This window comes from Helianthus annuus, chromosome 8 (assembly GCF_002127325.2).
Source record: "Helianthus annuus cultivar XRQ/B chromosome 8, HanXRQr2.0-SUNRISE, whole genome shotgun sequence".
NCBI lineage: Eukaryota > Viridiplantae > Streptophyta > Magnoliopsida > Asterales > Asteraceae > Helianthus > Helianthus annuus.
The window spans coordinates 34744899-34759106 of record NC_035440.2 but is presented as its reverse complement, the minus strand read 5'-3'; the positions used below and the strand labels follow the sequence as shown (position 1 = coordinate 34759106).

At 36.0% G+C, this 14208-nt stretch overlaps 2 protein-coding genes and 1 pseudogene across 13 annotated transcripts; 2 read left to right on the top strand and 1 right to left on the bottom strand.

Moving 5' to 3' along the window:
• Positions 1-292: 292 nt before the first annotated feature.
• Positions 293-2347, top strand: LOC110872614 (protein NUCLEAR FUSION DEFECTIVE 6, mitochondrial). 5 transcript variants are annotated; one of them, XR_002554563.2, is made up of 4 exons: positions 302-592; positions 670-800; positions 1776-1875; positions 2133-2347. XR_002554563.2 is itself a non-coding variant. In XM_022121450.2 (4 exons), exons 1-3 carry the CDS (start codon positions 450-452, stop codon positions 1793-1795), a joined length of 294 nt encoding a protein of 97 aa, XP_021977142.1. In that variant the 5' UTR covers positions 302-449; the 3' UTR covers positions 1796-1837; positions 2133-2347. The 5 variants fall into 5 exon arrangements, 4 of the variants coding, with proteins under 4 accessions (XP_035832524.1, XP_021977144.1, XP_021977143.1 ...); XM_022121450.2 differs by having other exon boundaries at positions 1776-1837; XM_035976631.1 differs by lacking the exon at positions 1776-1875 and having other exon boundaries at positions 293-592; positions 673-800.
• Positions 2348-3492: 1145 nt separating this feature from the next.
• Positions 3493-5673, bottom strand: LOC110869855 (annotated as a pseudogene).
• A 1370-nt stretch (positions 5674-7043) lies between these two features.
• LOC110872611 (probable nucleoside diphosphate kinase 5) lies at positions 7044-13354 on the top strand. 8 transcript variants are annotated; one of them, XR_004865014.1, is made up of 6 exons: positions 7044-7734; positions 9452-9541; positions 9645-9860; positions 10897-11004; positions 11077-11186; positions 13114-13354. XR_004865014.1 is itself a non-coding variant. In XM_022121445.2 (6 exons), exons 2-6 carry the CDS (start codon positions 9452-9454, stop codon positions 13143-13145), a joined length of 555 nt encoding a protein of 184 aa, XP_021977137.1. In that variant the 5' UTR covers positions 7045-7734; the 3' UTR covers positions 13146-13354. The 8 variants fall into 8 exon arrangements, 4 of the variants coding, with proteins under 4 accessions (XP_021977137.1, XP_021977139.1, XP_021977138.1 ...); XR_004865015.1 differs by having other exon boundaries at positions 9642-9860; XM_022121445.2 differs by having other exon boundaries at positions 7045-7734; positions 9452-9537; positions 9642-9860.
• Positions 13355-14208: the final 854 nt, after the last annotated feature.

Sequence of the window (14208 nt, the reverse complement as noted above, 5' to 3'; positions counted from 1 at the left end):
ATTACTTTCTACCCTCTACCAAAATAAATATTGTGAGTAAAGAAATTACTCTTCCCTAAACTTACCCACTTGCAAATATCAATATTGTGAGTAAAGAAATTAGAATCTTGGTTGCCTTTGTGGGTGTTTGGGGTTCCTTTTTTTAGGAAAAAAAGACTTTTGAAGGGAAAAAAGGACTTTTGAGGGTGTTTGGCTTTCCTTTTTGAAGGCAAAAGTCCTTTGCAAAAGCTAGAAGTCAGGTTTTTCTGACTTATTTTTTCCAAAAGACTTTTGGAAAAGTTGAAAATAAGTTAAGCCAAACATAACATGCCCTTTGTATTGATTTTCTTGGTTAGATACATTCGGTTCAAAGATTTGAGTTTCAGTCCTTTGATCTGTGTTTTCCTTCGTTGCTCGGTTAAGCTCTAGGGTTTAAGCACCTCCACCGCATAACAAAAACCACCGTCAAGATGGCTGCCGCTGCCCGATCGTTTTTCCGGTCAACTTCAGTCCGCAATGCCGCTGCCAGAATCTCCTCAGAGGCCAAATGCAAATCCCCTTCTCCGTTTCAATTCTCTACGACGAAACCCCTTTCTCATCGTGCTGTTTTCAGGTAATACATCCATCCATCCATCTTTTACCGTTTTTGTTACTTGTTAATTGATGATGTTTTTGGTTGGTGAATTGAAGAAGGTGTCCGGTTAAAATGAGCAGCGTTTGTTTGGAGACTATGCAACCGTTTCATACGGCTACTGCTTCTTCTTTGATGACCTCTATGCTCACTGCTTCGAGCATGGGTGGTTATGCTTGGCTTCCTCAAGGTATAATGGCCTCTTTCCTTTTGATTTCTGTCTTCTCACTATATGATTTTTTTAAGTAACTTAGGGTTACTGCTATCCAATCGCAATGTTCTGTTATCTGTTTAAGGTTCTGTGATTGAATTATGATGATGTCTTGTTGTGTGTTTTTGCATTTCTGGTTGATTTTTTTTGAATGTGTATGCAGCAATAGTTGTCTGGTTTAGGTAGTAGATGGTTACCACACAAAACTAGGCAGTTAAAGGCGCCCCTGTCGGTTGAGGCAAGGCGCATGTTTGTTCAGGTTGTTGCAGCCCTGCTTCCAGGTCATAATTTGGGTGGTTTAGATTGGTTAGTGACAGTTTTGGCTGATTCAGACCGTATGAAACTAGTTTGGCTGGTTCAGAGCGTCTAGGCGCACGCCTTTGATAACATAGACACAAAATATGTTGAAATGGGACTGGGAAGATTAAACGAGCGCGCCTTTGATAACATAGACACAGAATATGCTGAAATGGGAGAAGATTAAACAAGCACGCCTTTACAACATAGACACAAAATATGGTGAAACGGGAGAAGACTAGACGAGAGGTACCATAGATATTTAAGAGGTTCTTAGGTATTATTGTGTTTAAGGTATACCATTAATTAGCATGAATGATAGTAAGAACTAAGAGTGGTAATTTTGTTCAAGTTTTTGAACATCAGGTGCATTAAATAGTGCAGGATGTGTTTTTCACTCATGTGAAATAAAATGCTTGACCCTGCCGTGCTGCAAATGCAACCCATCTTGGGTTTACACCGGGTGATTTTTATAGATTTGATTTGCGGTTCTTAATATGTTTCATTTAACATAATATACCTGAACGCCTAGTCACCTATTTATCAGTAAACTGTGGTCAAAATCGTCATCTTTATTACTATCGAGGATTAACAAATGTCTTCAACCACTCGGGCTACTATATTGTGTTGATAAAGTTGTACTTGCTTCATTTGTAGGAGTTGATGATACTAGCTGAAGAAATCAAGAGGCTAAACAAGGATTAATCGGATTTTGTTAGGTCCACAATAACATCAATTAAACTTTTTATGAAATATTGTATGTTTTTTATATGAAAGTTACAACTTCATTAATATTTACGATAGATTAATGGCGCCATGCAATAACATTATTTCCAAAGAGTTTTGTGGAATTTGTGTCATTTTTGTTATAATTAGTACGTATTTAGTTATTGTTCCTCACAATATAACCATTTCTGCTCATTTTTCTACCAAAAAACATAATTATTGGTTTTGCATCCGAAAAAGTACCTTAAAAGTTGTCAAACTGATGTTTGGTTATATGAACTCGATCAGCTTGCAACAATGACTTGTGAGGGAGGATTCAAGCAAATCAATTCCAGAAGAAGCTTTATTCATCTCCATGTTTTCAAGACCGTTTATCTGTTTTCGTTATGTAATGTTCGAATGTTAGTTTGCGCCTTTTAAAAGGTAGACATGCATGCGAGTAATAATAGGTTCTTTTTCATGTTTTAAAATTACATTAGGTTTGTATTCATTGATTCAAAATATTGACCAGGTGTGTAGTTTAAAAATTAAGCAATTGAACTAGACCAGTAGCTTGTTCTAAACTGTTAACTAGACAGGTAACAAGTTCTAAACGGTGGAACTCAACTGGTACCTACGCTTAGATTAGTAAGGTTTCCGGTTCCTTTGCTCTTTTATATTCTAATCTGTCATGTAAATATAAATGCCCACAACAGTTTATTTCGGTTTGGAATTACATACGCTCACATACCTTTTTTTATCCTATCAAATCTCGTAAACCGTTAACTCTGATACCGACTTGTCACTGTGATATTTAGAACACCGAATTGTCACTACGACATTTAGAACACTTCTGTATGGATATAATATCCTTTCTCTGTACGGATATAAACTATAAAGTCTCAAAACTTACTTTAAAACAATGCAGTATAATAACAAAAGTGAGATCGAACACAATCAAATAAATTTAACACTTTAATAATCTTTCATATAACAAACTGATCCGTAGTCAAAATCAAAAGATTACATGTTGCAACAAGAGAACCTTATGAAGAACAATACCAGAAAACCCTCGCCACCATCACACGTTTCCAACCCCTGTTACGCCGGAAAACCTGTGATGGTCGCCTGGTCTGCAAGAAATGTGGGTGAGGTGTGGCCGGAGAGAGATGATGTGCCGGAATGGTGGTGGTGACAACGTGGAAATGATGGTTGTCGTTCTTAAGAGACAGTAGTTGGAGATAGAAGAGAGAGTGAGAGACAGGGGCGGATTTAGAGGGGTTTACCGGGTTCCCAGGAACCCAGTCGATTTAGAAAAAAACGTTTTTTGTAGTGTAAACCTTGTATGATTCGGAAAAAAAAAACGTTTTTTTTAGTGTAAACCTTGTATGATTTGGAAAAAGGAACCCAGTAAAAAAACTGGCTGGATCCGCCACTGGTGAGAGAGTAAGATGAAGGAGTGAGAGAGGGGTTTTTAAATTTTAGAGAAAAATGCCCGGATAGTCCCTATAATTTCGCATTTTTTCACCTATAGTCCCCAACTTTCTAAAATTACCTGAATAGTCCCCAACTTTTCATTTTTTGTTTCCGGATAGTCCCTGGGTCTAACTTCAGTTTGTTTTCTCTGTTAAGTGGGTGTGAAATGACAAAAATACCCTACCTTTAAAAGGCCAAACTACAGGGACTATCCGGGCATCTTCTACATTTTTAGAGAAAAACCCCACCACCACACTTTCCAGCGAACTTTTCCGGCGAAATTAATTTCCGGCGACTTTAAATCTTGAACGCGAGTTATTCCGGCACCGCCGCCTTTCCGGTGAACTAACTTCGACCAAAACCACCACCCATCACTGTTCACGAACCCCAACCGTACACCACCACAGAAATCTCACATAGATTTTCACTTACAAAATAACAAAAGAAGTCTTGGTGCAACTCTTGTTCACAAACTCCGACCAACCTGCAACTCTTGTTATCGTTGCAATAATAAAATAAACAATTCAAGTCAAAATACAAGTTGAGCATTCATTCCTCAATTAGTATCTAAACCTCAAGATCATACCATGTTTCTTCATGTATCTTTTCTAGATCTTGTCTCCATATATCCGGCTCAGGTTTCTGAGCTAAAACGGCTCGGCTATCACCAACATTCATCACATAAACATCTTCCCCTTTCATCAACATAACAAGAACACAAGAGCCCATCAAAGCCAGTTCAGGATTTTCAACAAGCATCTGGTCTGCAGTATCTAAATAAGCCTCCTCCGTCTTCTTTAACCCTTGAGCCAAAGCTTTCAAAACATCCGAATGATTAACAGATTTCGACCCGTTATAATTCATGTATTCTCTCAACCGTCTATCAAGTTCCAATCTTTCCCTATCGAATTCACACTTCCACTTCCTTTGATTCTCCTCCCATTTCTTCGCCACACTTCGATTCCTAACCCTCCCCTTCGTTTTTACCTTGACATCCCCGGATACACATGGGTAACTCTCCTGCTGATGCACATATCGCGGTAACCGATTCTTTTTCATTCCATTATCAATAAGAGAGTCAGCATCATCTAAAGATTGCTTAACGGAATCGGACGAATCCACTTGATCATCGTCCCACAACAATCCTTTGAGTTCCTTATGCACAGCTGCATACAAATTCGACAACAGAAAATCCGGTGCATCCGGACCGTTAAACCCGTCATAAATCCCAACAAAAACCCACCCATTCTCCTCAGAAACCACCACATGCACTCTGTCTTCCCCTGCTTTCCCCTGTGCCCATTGAAGATTCCGACTCTTATTCCCATTCAAACACTCACCATCCTCATCAAACAAACTACCCTCACTACTCAAATTCACACTACTAACTGTCAACTCATTATTCCTCTCAATCATCCAATCATGATCTTTCAAATTCGTAACATTTTTCATCGGTGCAACACTCGAATTCTGCCCGTTAAACGTCTTTGAAATCGCCTGTCGAATAACCCGAATCAAACTCCCCTTTCTCAACCTAGCAAAACCCCCATGTGAAAAGCTTCTTTGGAACTGATCCTTATCAATCGGACAACCCACCTGAAAAACCGTTTAAAGGACCCGAATTGATGGAGTTTCGAGGCTGGGGTTGAAGGGCGGTTGAAGAGAAAGACGTGGAGCTTTCAAAGGTGGAAGCTTTATCGATTGTGTTGTAAGAGTAGACATCGAGGAATGATGCCCGGATAGTCCCTGTGGTTTGGCCTTTTAAAGGAAAGGGTAAATTGGTCATTTCACACCCACTTAACAGAGAAAACAAACTAAAGTTAGACCCAGGGACTATCCGGGAACAAAAAATGAAAAGTTGAGGACTATTCAGGTAGTTTTAGAAAGTTGGGGACTATAGGTGAAAAAATACAAAACCACAGGGACTATCCGGGCATTTTTCTCTAAATTTTAATATTAGGTTAAATATTAAAAAGACTAACTCGCTCTCATGTGCAATGCTTGACATGATCAAATCTAACTCTAAAATATAGCTGGGTTAGGTCAAAAGGACACCACATGTGCAAACGTAAAGGGTAATTTTTATAGTTAAAGGGTACTGTCTGACGAAACATAAAGGACGAAAAATGCAATTTTCTCTAATCATAATATAATAAAATCACGTAAGATGGGTAACAACTAACAGTAACCTTGTGTTTAAGAAGCGAGCATCGATAGTTGGTTAAAGAGTGGTATGGATTTGAAAATTGAAAATGGGTATAAACCGTTTCTTAGACTACCCACTATGGCAACCATTTCCTTGGTTGGGTTGCCATATGGATTTAATAAAAAGGAAAATATAACTGTTTGTTGAAAAAAACCTACAACCTGCCATGGCAACCTAGGTTGCAACCTAACATCATACCACATGTCCAAATTTAATTGGTGCACTATCTTTATCTTTATTTTTTAATTTTTTTCTTAACTACTAATTCCTTCAATAATTTAATTATTTAATTAATTCATAATATATAAACTTAAAAACAAAATTAAATACACTATATTTTTTAGTTTATTTTTATGAACATCTATATATAAATTTTATTAAAAACAAAGTTCTTTTAGAAATATGTATTTTTAGTATAAAATAGATATTAATGTTTTAACTTTTTTGTTTTTATATTTAATATAAATAGTTTATTAGTTTCAAAACAAAATTATTATTTTACTATTTCTGAAAATTTTTATATAATAAACAATAATAATAAGTTACATTATATATATATATATATATATAGAGAGAGAGAGAGAGAGAAAGTATAATGTACTTCAAGGCTTAACCTACATTAACATACATGACAAAAAATATAACGTGCGTTATTATCATAGAACGTGCGTGATTATAGTCCCATGCGTGATTATGTGGTCCTATGCGTGATTATGTGGTCTCATGCGTGATTATGTGGTCCCATGCGTGATTATACCCCTGATCCAACGGTTACCATTGTCTCCTACGTGATGTATGATAAGGCTTTTTGTATGTTAACCTTACTCTCTCTCTATATATATATATATATATAGGGGGCTGCTAGAATAAGAACCACCCCGAGTTGTAAGAACCGCGAGAACCACACCATCCGGGTCGCCGTTTACCACGATTTTTTTTACAACTAGATGTGTAAATTATAAACACGTCCGTAAAAAAAAAAAAATTTTAACGCCCCCCCCCCCCTCCGAGGGGGTAGTTTTTTACACCACAAGTTTGGTGTTTTTATTTTTTTTCTTTTTTCTTTTTTCTTTTTTTTTTTCACCAAACTTGAGGTGTAAAAAACTACCCCCTCGGGGGGGGGGGGGGGGGGGCGTTTAAATTTTTTTTTTACGGAGGTGTTTATAATTTACACATCTAGTTGTAAAAAAAATCATGGTAAACGGCGACCCGGATGGTGTGGTTCTCGCGGTTCTTACAACTCGGGGTGGTTCTCATTCTAGCGGCTCCCTATATATATATATATATATATATATATATATATAGGCTAATTATAATGAGAAAACCCATTCCAGTTGATAAAACCCAGAAAACTCTCACATGTGGCTAGGATTGATCCACGTTTGATATTTGTTTGAGAAGAGAGAAGGGCATAATCGTCCATTTGTTTTAAACTTTTGAGAGGATAAGATGTGTAAGTCTGCATGTGCAGACTTTTCTTCTTTTCAACTTTCTCCCATTTAATACTTGTAATTGTATAATCTCTCTCCTCTTTCACATATCTTCTTTATTACATATCCATCTCCATATCTCACATATCATTTATTCCAACCAGAAATTAGAGAAAGATCCAGATCCACGATGTCTTTCTCTCTCTCTCTCTCTCTCTCTCTCTTCACAAGATCCAGATTCAGCATCTAGAAGAAAACCGCACATGAATATGAATATGAAGATGATGATGATGAATAAGATACGACGATGACGATGAATCAGATATGGATCTTGTTACTTTTTTAAATTCTCTTTATGTTTTTTTTTTTGATCTAAAATTACACATGTTTTGTAAGTGTTTTTAGTTGAATCATGCATTTAAGGTATGAAATGTGTAAAAATGTGTTATTTATGACTTTTCCCTCCCTTTCTCTCTCTCTCTCTCTCACTTTATATCTTTATCTTCTAATTCATTTCCAGTTCTTAAAGATCTTCATCAAGATCTAAAAGTGATCTGAATCCAAAAGATGATCCAGTTGAAAAGATCATCATCCAGATGCTCCAGATCTAGAAGATCATCATCCAGATGTTCGATGTTTGAACATGATATTCCAAATCTAGAAGATCCTCCTCCAGATTCGGTTGAAGATGACCGATGTTGAAGATGATGTGATGGCGGTTCGATGTTGAAGATGACCCAAAAGATGTTCGATGTTTAAACATGATGTTCCAGATCTAGAAGATCCTCCAGGTTCATAAGTATGTTTGTTTTCAGTTTTTTTTTTTTTCAGATTTGCAATTTTTTTTTGCATTTTGTAGTTCTTCATCACATGAAATACATTAAAAATGAGACAAAGCACACAAAAGCAACTGATGGGGCAAAAGTGAATCCTAGCCATCCATCAAGTATGATCAATGGTTGTTATTGGGTTTCCAGGGTTTATTCAACTCAAGTGGGTTTTTCAATTTATCCTTGCCATATATATATATAGGGGACCGCTAAAATGAGAACCACCTCGAGTTGTAAGAACCGTGAGAACTACACCGTACGGGACGAGGTGGACCAAAATTTTTTTTCATAAACGTAGATGCGTGTATTATAAACACATTTGTAAAAAAAATTTCAAAAAAAAATGTCGTGTGTGTAGTTTTGAGCACCACAAGTTTGTGTTTACGAGTACCGTAAATCCTACCGGAAAATTTACGGTACCCGTAAACACACACTTGTGGTGCTCAAAAACTTTTTTTTTTATTTTTTTTACAAATGTGTTTATAATACACGCATCTACGTTGGTGAAAAAAAATTTGGTCCACCTCGCCCCGTACGTTTGTGTTTACAATGTCAAGAAATATGTTTGCTGTTAAAACACAGTGTCAAGAATCCTCCAGCAATCTGCTTGCTGTTAAAACACAGTGTCAAGAATCCTCTAGCAATCTGCTTGCTGTTAAAACACAGCGTCAAGAAATCTGCTTGTTGTTAAAACACAGTGTCAAGGAAATCTGCTTGCTGTTAAAACACAATGTCAAGGAATCTGCTTGCTGTTAAAACACAGTGTTAAGAATCCTCCAGCAATCTGCTTGCTGTTAAAACACAGTGTCAAGAATCCTCCAGCAATCTGCTTGCTGTTAAAACACAACGTCAAGAAATATGCTTGCTGTTAAAACACAGCGTCAAGAAATCCGCTTGTGGTTAAAACACATTGTCAAGAAACACAGCGTCTTGTATGATTTAAATTGAAACTGTCAATTTGATTTAAATGGAATATTTAGTTTCCATAATTTTCTGGTTAGTTAGTTATCCTAATAAAATAATCCATAATTAAAATAATATTCAAATTACACAATTGCCTTTTAGTTAAAATCCTTCAATGCCACATGTCGCGTTCTTATTGCTTCCTAGACTTTCTAGGAAAAACACACTTTCCGCAGGAACCCTACTCATTATAATAATATATATAGTTTTTTAATAGTTTTATTATCTTCTATTCTTCTTTACTTTTTAAGTTGGATAACCTTGTGTCTGGAAATTTTTATATAATAAACAATAATAATAAATCACATTTATTAGTTTAGGTTGGGTTATGAATGTAAGTGAAAAATTGAATTGGGTTGAGTTGTATACATGGAAGACAGAGAAATTAGTTTTTTAATGAAAAATTGAGTTGGGTTGGGTTGGATTGTGATAGTGGATAGTTTTATCCTTCATTGACGACCCGGTTGGTACGATAACTAAACCAATAGACCCTTGAGTTAAACGGCTGTTAAATAATAGACCCTTGAGTTAAACGGCTGTTACATAATAGACCCTTGACACTAGAATAGTTACAAAATCATCAAAGCGTCTCTTTCTTTTCTTTTCTTTTCTTACGGTGATCAAGTGAAGGTCGGTTCAATTTATTTATTTATATATTATTTTGCATTCGTATTTCCAGTTAGTTTGATGTTAACTCCATGAATCTGCTTACTGTTTGTTTAGATGCGGCGTATGAATAATAATAATAATAATCTCCGTTTCTGCTTTGGGGACTTGATCCTTCTAGCTTGGCTGCTATCCTGCTGCAGGCAGGTCATTGATTATTGCTAATTAGGGTTTCAATTTTCAAATTAAACTCCTACTTAAACATAATGATATTACTAGAATTTGATGATGATGATTTATGATGCAGCAGATCATTGGCAATTGAAAGTGAGTTGACCCTAGCAATAGTGAAGCCAGATGGGATCTCTGGTAATTACAGTAGCTCAATAAGGAACATTATTCTTCAATCTGGCTTCACCATTCAAACACAAGCTACCCTTCACCTCGATGAGCATACTGTCACTACATTTTACGCCGAGCATTCAACAAAGACTTTCTTTCCAAGCCTTATAAAATACATCACAAGGTACTTTTTTTTTCTCATCACAATAATAATAATCTAAACTAATTGTTCCTAATCTTGGCTTATCACCTCACTTTGTATAAACATGATTTCCAGTATAGTGCGGTTCTTTCGCTCAGCAGTGTTATGTATGTAGCTTTCGTATAGAAATTTTTGGATATATATGTTTTCGACCCCCAGTTCTGTAGAAATTTTTCGGTATATAAGTTTTATCCCCCCCCCCCCTCCCTCTTCCCCGCGGTCGGAAATCTCAAGCTTCACCACTGCCAAGCAGTCAATTGATGATGTATCCCATGTTCGTTCATATTTTTTGAAAATATTTAGCAGTGTACTGTCCCCTTGATCGGATCTAATTTTCCACCAAAGTCTTGAGTCTTGACAGTCTCAAAGTGTTGTATACCTTGCTTATCCGATGCTAGTTCAGTTTTGGCAAACTGAATGGTGATCTTTGGTTTGACTGTATCTCGGATTGAATTTAGATTTACCCTACAGTTTGGTTCGGTGGTGTATTCTGTATCCGAACCAACCGTAGCCTATCCGGACTCTATGACCGTTGCATTTAAAACTGTGTTGCCTGGGACAATTTCACAACATCAAAGGCTTCAGCCTTTCACTTGAGGAAGTATACCTATAGTTTTTTGGTGTGATCATCTATAAAGGTGATGCTATACTTTCTGCCACCTACGGAAGTTGTTTTCGTTGGACTACAAATGTCCATCGGCATAAGTTCAAGAGGCTTGGACGCTTGGTTATCACATGTGCGTACTCCCTTTATGAATACTTCATCCAGGCTGTTGTTTCTTACCCGTCGCTATCGATATACCAATTCTGATTCATAGGTTCTTCTTGTGTGCTTAATTGCAAACCATACTTTCTGTATGACTTTTGACGTGTCTAGCTTGTACATTCAACAATACCATTTATTCGTTATTAATTAGATTCAAGATGAAGTCTACTGTATCTTAAAAGCATAAGGAAACACTTTCCAATTTAGTTTATTGGCCATTGATATTAATATACCTTATCTTTGTCTTGGTAGTGGTCCAGTTTTGATAATGGTTCTGGAGAAAGTTAATGCCATCGCTGATTGGCGTACTCTTATTGGACCAACTGATGCTCGCAAGGCTAAAATCACTCATCCTGACAGGTTGCTTGTTCTTTTCTTACGACTTTACATTATCGTGCTTTTGTTATTTTATAGAAATATATTATTATGCAGTATAAGAGCTATGTGTGGGGAGGATTTAGAAAGAAACTGCGTTCATGGTTCAGACTCACGTGAGTCAGCTGCAAGGGAAATTTCATTTTTCTTCCCTCATTTACTTTCAGGTGAAATTTCTTTATCCGAATCTTTATTTCATTTTTTATTTAGCATGATAGTACTCTTTTTGTTCTTAGAGTAAATTACTATTTTGGTCCCTGTGGTTTAACCAGTTTAACCCTTTCAGTCCAAAAAAGAATCTTTTGACATATCAAACCTTGAGTTGCATTTTATAATGGTTTTGACCCCTGACACTAACTTTGTTACTTTTTTAGTTAAGTGTAAGGGTAATTAGGTCATTAAATACCTTAGGGTTGTTTTCTATAATAACAAAGTCCTTTTAATATTTAAGAGATTATTAATGCAAATACTCAAGTTTATAAAAAACAAATGATTTTAAAAACAGCGTTTATAAAAAAACTCATTTGTATATTTAAAACGTATTTTATTAAACATGAAAATAATGAAATAATAAATATAAATTAAATAAATAATCTTTTAAATATAAAAAGAGCTTTGTAATTATCAAAAACAACCCCTAAGGTATGTAATGACCTAAGTACCCTTACACTTAACAACAAAAAAGTAGGCCTGGCAAAAGCAACCCGTCCAGCTTAGTTTGGGTCAATATGGGTCATAATAATAAATTTTTGGGTTGATCTGGGTCTATTATAAACTTTGATGGGTTAAAATGGGTATAGATAAAAAGTTGACAAACCTGGAACGGGTTAGAACGGGTCAAGATAAAAAATGGAACGGGTGAATTAGGGTTGAACATCAAAATAGAACGGGTCTCTGCGTGAAGAATGGAGGCTGAAAATCTTAAATCTTCTCTGCTTAATCTCGCTTATGAAATCATCAATGCGTAAAAAATGGAGGCTGAAAATCTTAAATCTTCTCTGCTTAATCTCGCTTATGAAATCATCGATTCGTTCTGAATAATCTCAGCCATAACCGTCTTTTACATTGTGCCCGTCTTTAACCCTAGAGGTAAACCTTTTGATCTATTTTTTTAGAATCTTTACATCTATCTCATCCTTGCTCACCAATTGTTTGTTGAATTGCCTAAATGAAACTAGAACTTGAAGTGTTTGGGGAAGACGAACAGTGTACATTGATTTCACCTATTTCGATGTATTTCAAAAAGGGGTCTTTGTATTTCAAAATAGATATATTTCAATGTTCTGTTTTGTTTTTGTGTGTTTCGAAATTCTGTTTCGAAGTCCGATCCCATTATGCATTGAAATACTTTGGATTTTCTTTTTGAAATTGGATCTTTGTATTTCGAAATAGAGGTATTTCGATGTTTTTGGAGTGTCATAGTGTTTCAAATTGGATCTGTTGTGTTTGGTCTTCTGTTTCAAACAAGGAATTGTTTTCATTGAAATAGCAGTTAAGGAAATGTTGCATCAAAATAGAATTTGGTTTGATATTCTTAAAAAAATTAAAAAAAAATAAAAACTGACCCGACCCGAAACCCGTTCTGACCCGGACCCGTTCTGACCCGGACCCGTTCCAACCCGGACCCGTTTTGACCCGAACCCGTTTTGACCCGAACCAAAACAACCCTTTTTTATAATTGACCCGTTTTGACCCGAACCCGTTTTGACCCTAACCCATTTTGACCCATGACCCGAACCGACCCGACCCAACCCGTTTGCCAGGTCTACAAAAAAGTAACAAAGTTAGTGTCAGGGACCAAAACCATTATAAAACGCAACCTCAGAGTTTGTTACGTCATAAAATTTCTTTTTGGATTGAAAGAGTTAAACTGGCTAAACCAGAGGGGCCAAAATAGTAATTTACTCTTGTTTCTATTAAACAAGTAACATGTTATATATGTTCACCAGTTGAAATGAGTTCAAAGGTTCGGCTATCAGTTTTTTTTTAGTTTTTATGTCACTTCTCACCAGGAGAAGTAATGAACATAAAAAGAGAATGAGTTATACAGTTTTTCTTTCTAATGTTTATGGTACTAATTGTATTACACAACAGGAGGAACAACGCTGAAGCATGACGAACTCTAAACGTTTATTCAATGCTGTCAGCAATTCTCTTCTTGAATGCACCGGTGGCCGATGAACATCACCATCTAATTCTAGTGTTTCGACAATAGAAATTTAATTTCTTATAGTGATTTTGGGTCTCATGTTACTTTCTCCTAGTGTACATGCACACTTTTGGCGGATTTTTATATACGAGCTGCAGGCCTAAAAGTATTTTCTTTTGTAACTTATTATTGTGTCTTGTGCCTTGTGGTCGTTATCTTCAAGTTTGGACAAACAACTTTTCTGATTATTTAGGATCATAGCAAAGTAAACACTAAAATCATGTTCATAATTGTTGTTACAAAATGTAGTGGGATTCCCCCGTGTGGAATTCGGTTGGTATCGGTTTATTTCGATATGGTATCGACACTCGCTATAATAATCGAAAGAGAAAATAAATAAATAAATAAATAAATAAAGCGTGATATGCCCAAAAGGATATTGACACAAGTTTTACATCGACCGAAACCAATAACAACGAATACCGGTACCACCGACGTTGTTCGATTGGTTTATATTACATTTAAAATGATTTGTAAAGTTAGTGCTAATTATGTAATTTCCATATTTGTTAGTTTTATTTTACGTTTTTCTCAGATTTGTTCATCGTTCGGGTTGCTACTTAGCATAGTATTTGGTTGTTACATTTGGCCCCTCACGTTTTTTACCCCTTTGACTTTTTAATACGTGTCAGTATAAATTCAACTTCGTTTACGTTTTACGTCATGTGAGTCACTTGGTGTTAGAAACTCGGGTTTTTATTTTATGTTTTTTCCCAATTTTGGTCGTCGTTCAGTTGGTACTTAGCATGGTTTTACGCCCCCTGCATCTTGGTTCGAAAGGGCGGACATGGATTCGTTAAAATTCATTTGGACCATTATACATCTTGGGTTATATTTATTTCCTTTATTTTTCTTTTTATTCAAAAGCTTTGTCATTAGTTTTTTTTTTATTGCAATATGGTAGAAAAATTACATAAGGATAGTAGGTAACCGCGTAACAAGTTGCGTCGCAACCTCCTTTTAAATAGAAAATCCAATTC

What these genes read in the sequence shown, in the direction of transcription:
- LOC110872611 (XM_022121445.2), top strand. Translation starts at nt 9,452, where the DNA reads ATGCGGCGTATGAATAATAATAATAATAATCTCCGTTTCTGCTTTGGG. An exon ending in TGGCTGCTATCCTGCTGCAG is followed by an intron (nt 9,538 to 9,641) that starts GCAGGTCATTGA and finishes TTTATGATGCAG; the next exon opens with CAGATCATTGGCAATTGAAA. An exon ending in AAAATCACTCATCCTGACAG is followed by an intron (nt 11,005 to 11,076) that starts GTTGCTTGTTCT and finishes ATTATTATGCAG; the next exon opens with TATAAGAGCTATGTGTGGGG.
- LOC110872614 (XM_022121451.2), top strand. Translation starts at nt 450, where the DNA reads ATGGCTGCCGCTGCCCGATCGTTTTTCCGGTCAACTTCAGTCCGCAAT. An exon ending in TCTCATCGTGCTGTTTTCAG is followed by an intron (nt 593 to 669) that starts GTAATACATCCA and finishes GGTGAATTGAAG; the next exon opens with AAGGTGTCCGGTTAAAATGA. An exon ending in TTATGCTTGGCTTCCTCAAG is followed by an intron (nt 801 to 2,132) that starts GTATAATGGCCT and finishes GAACTCGATCAG; the next exon opens with CTTGCAACAATGACTTGTGA.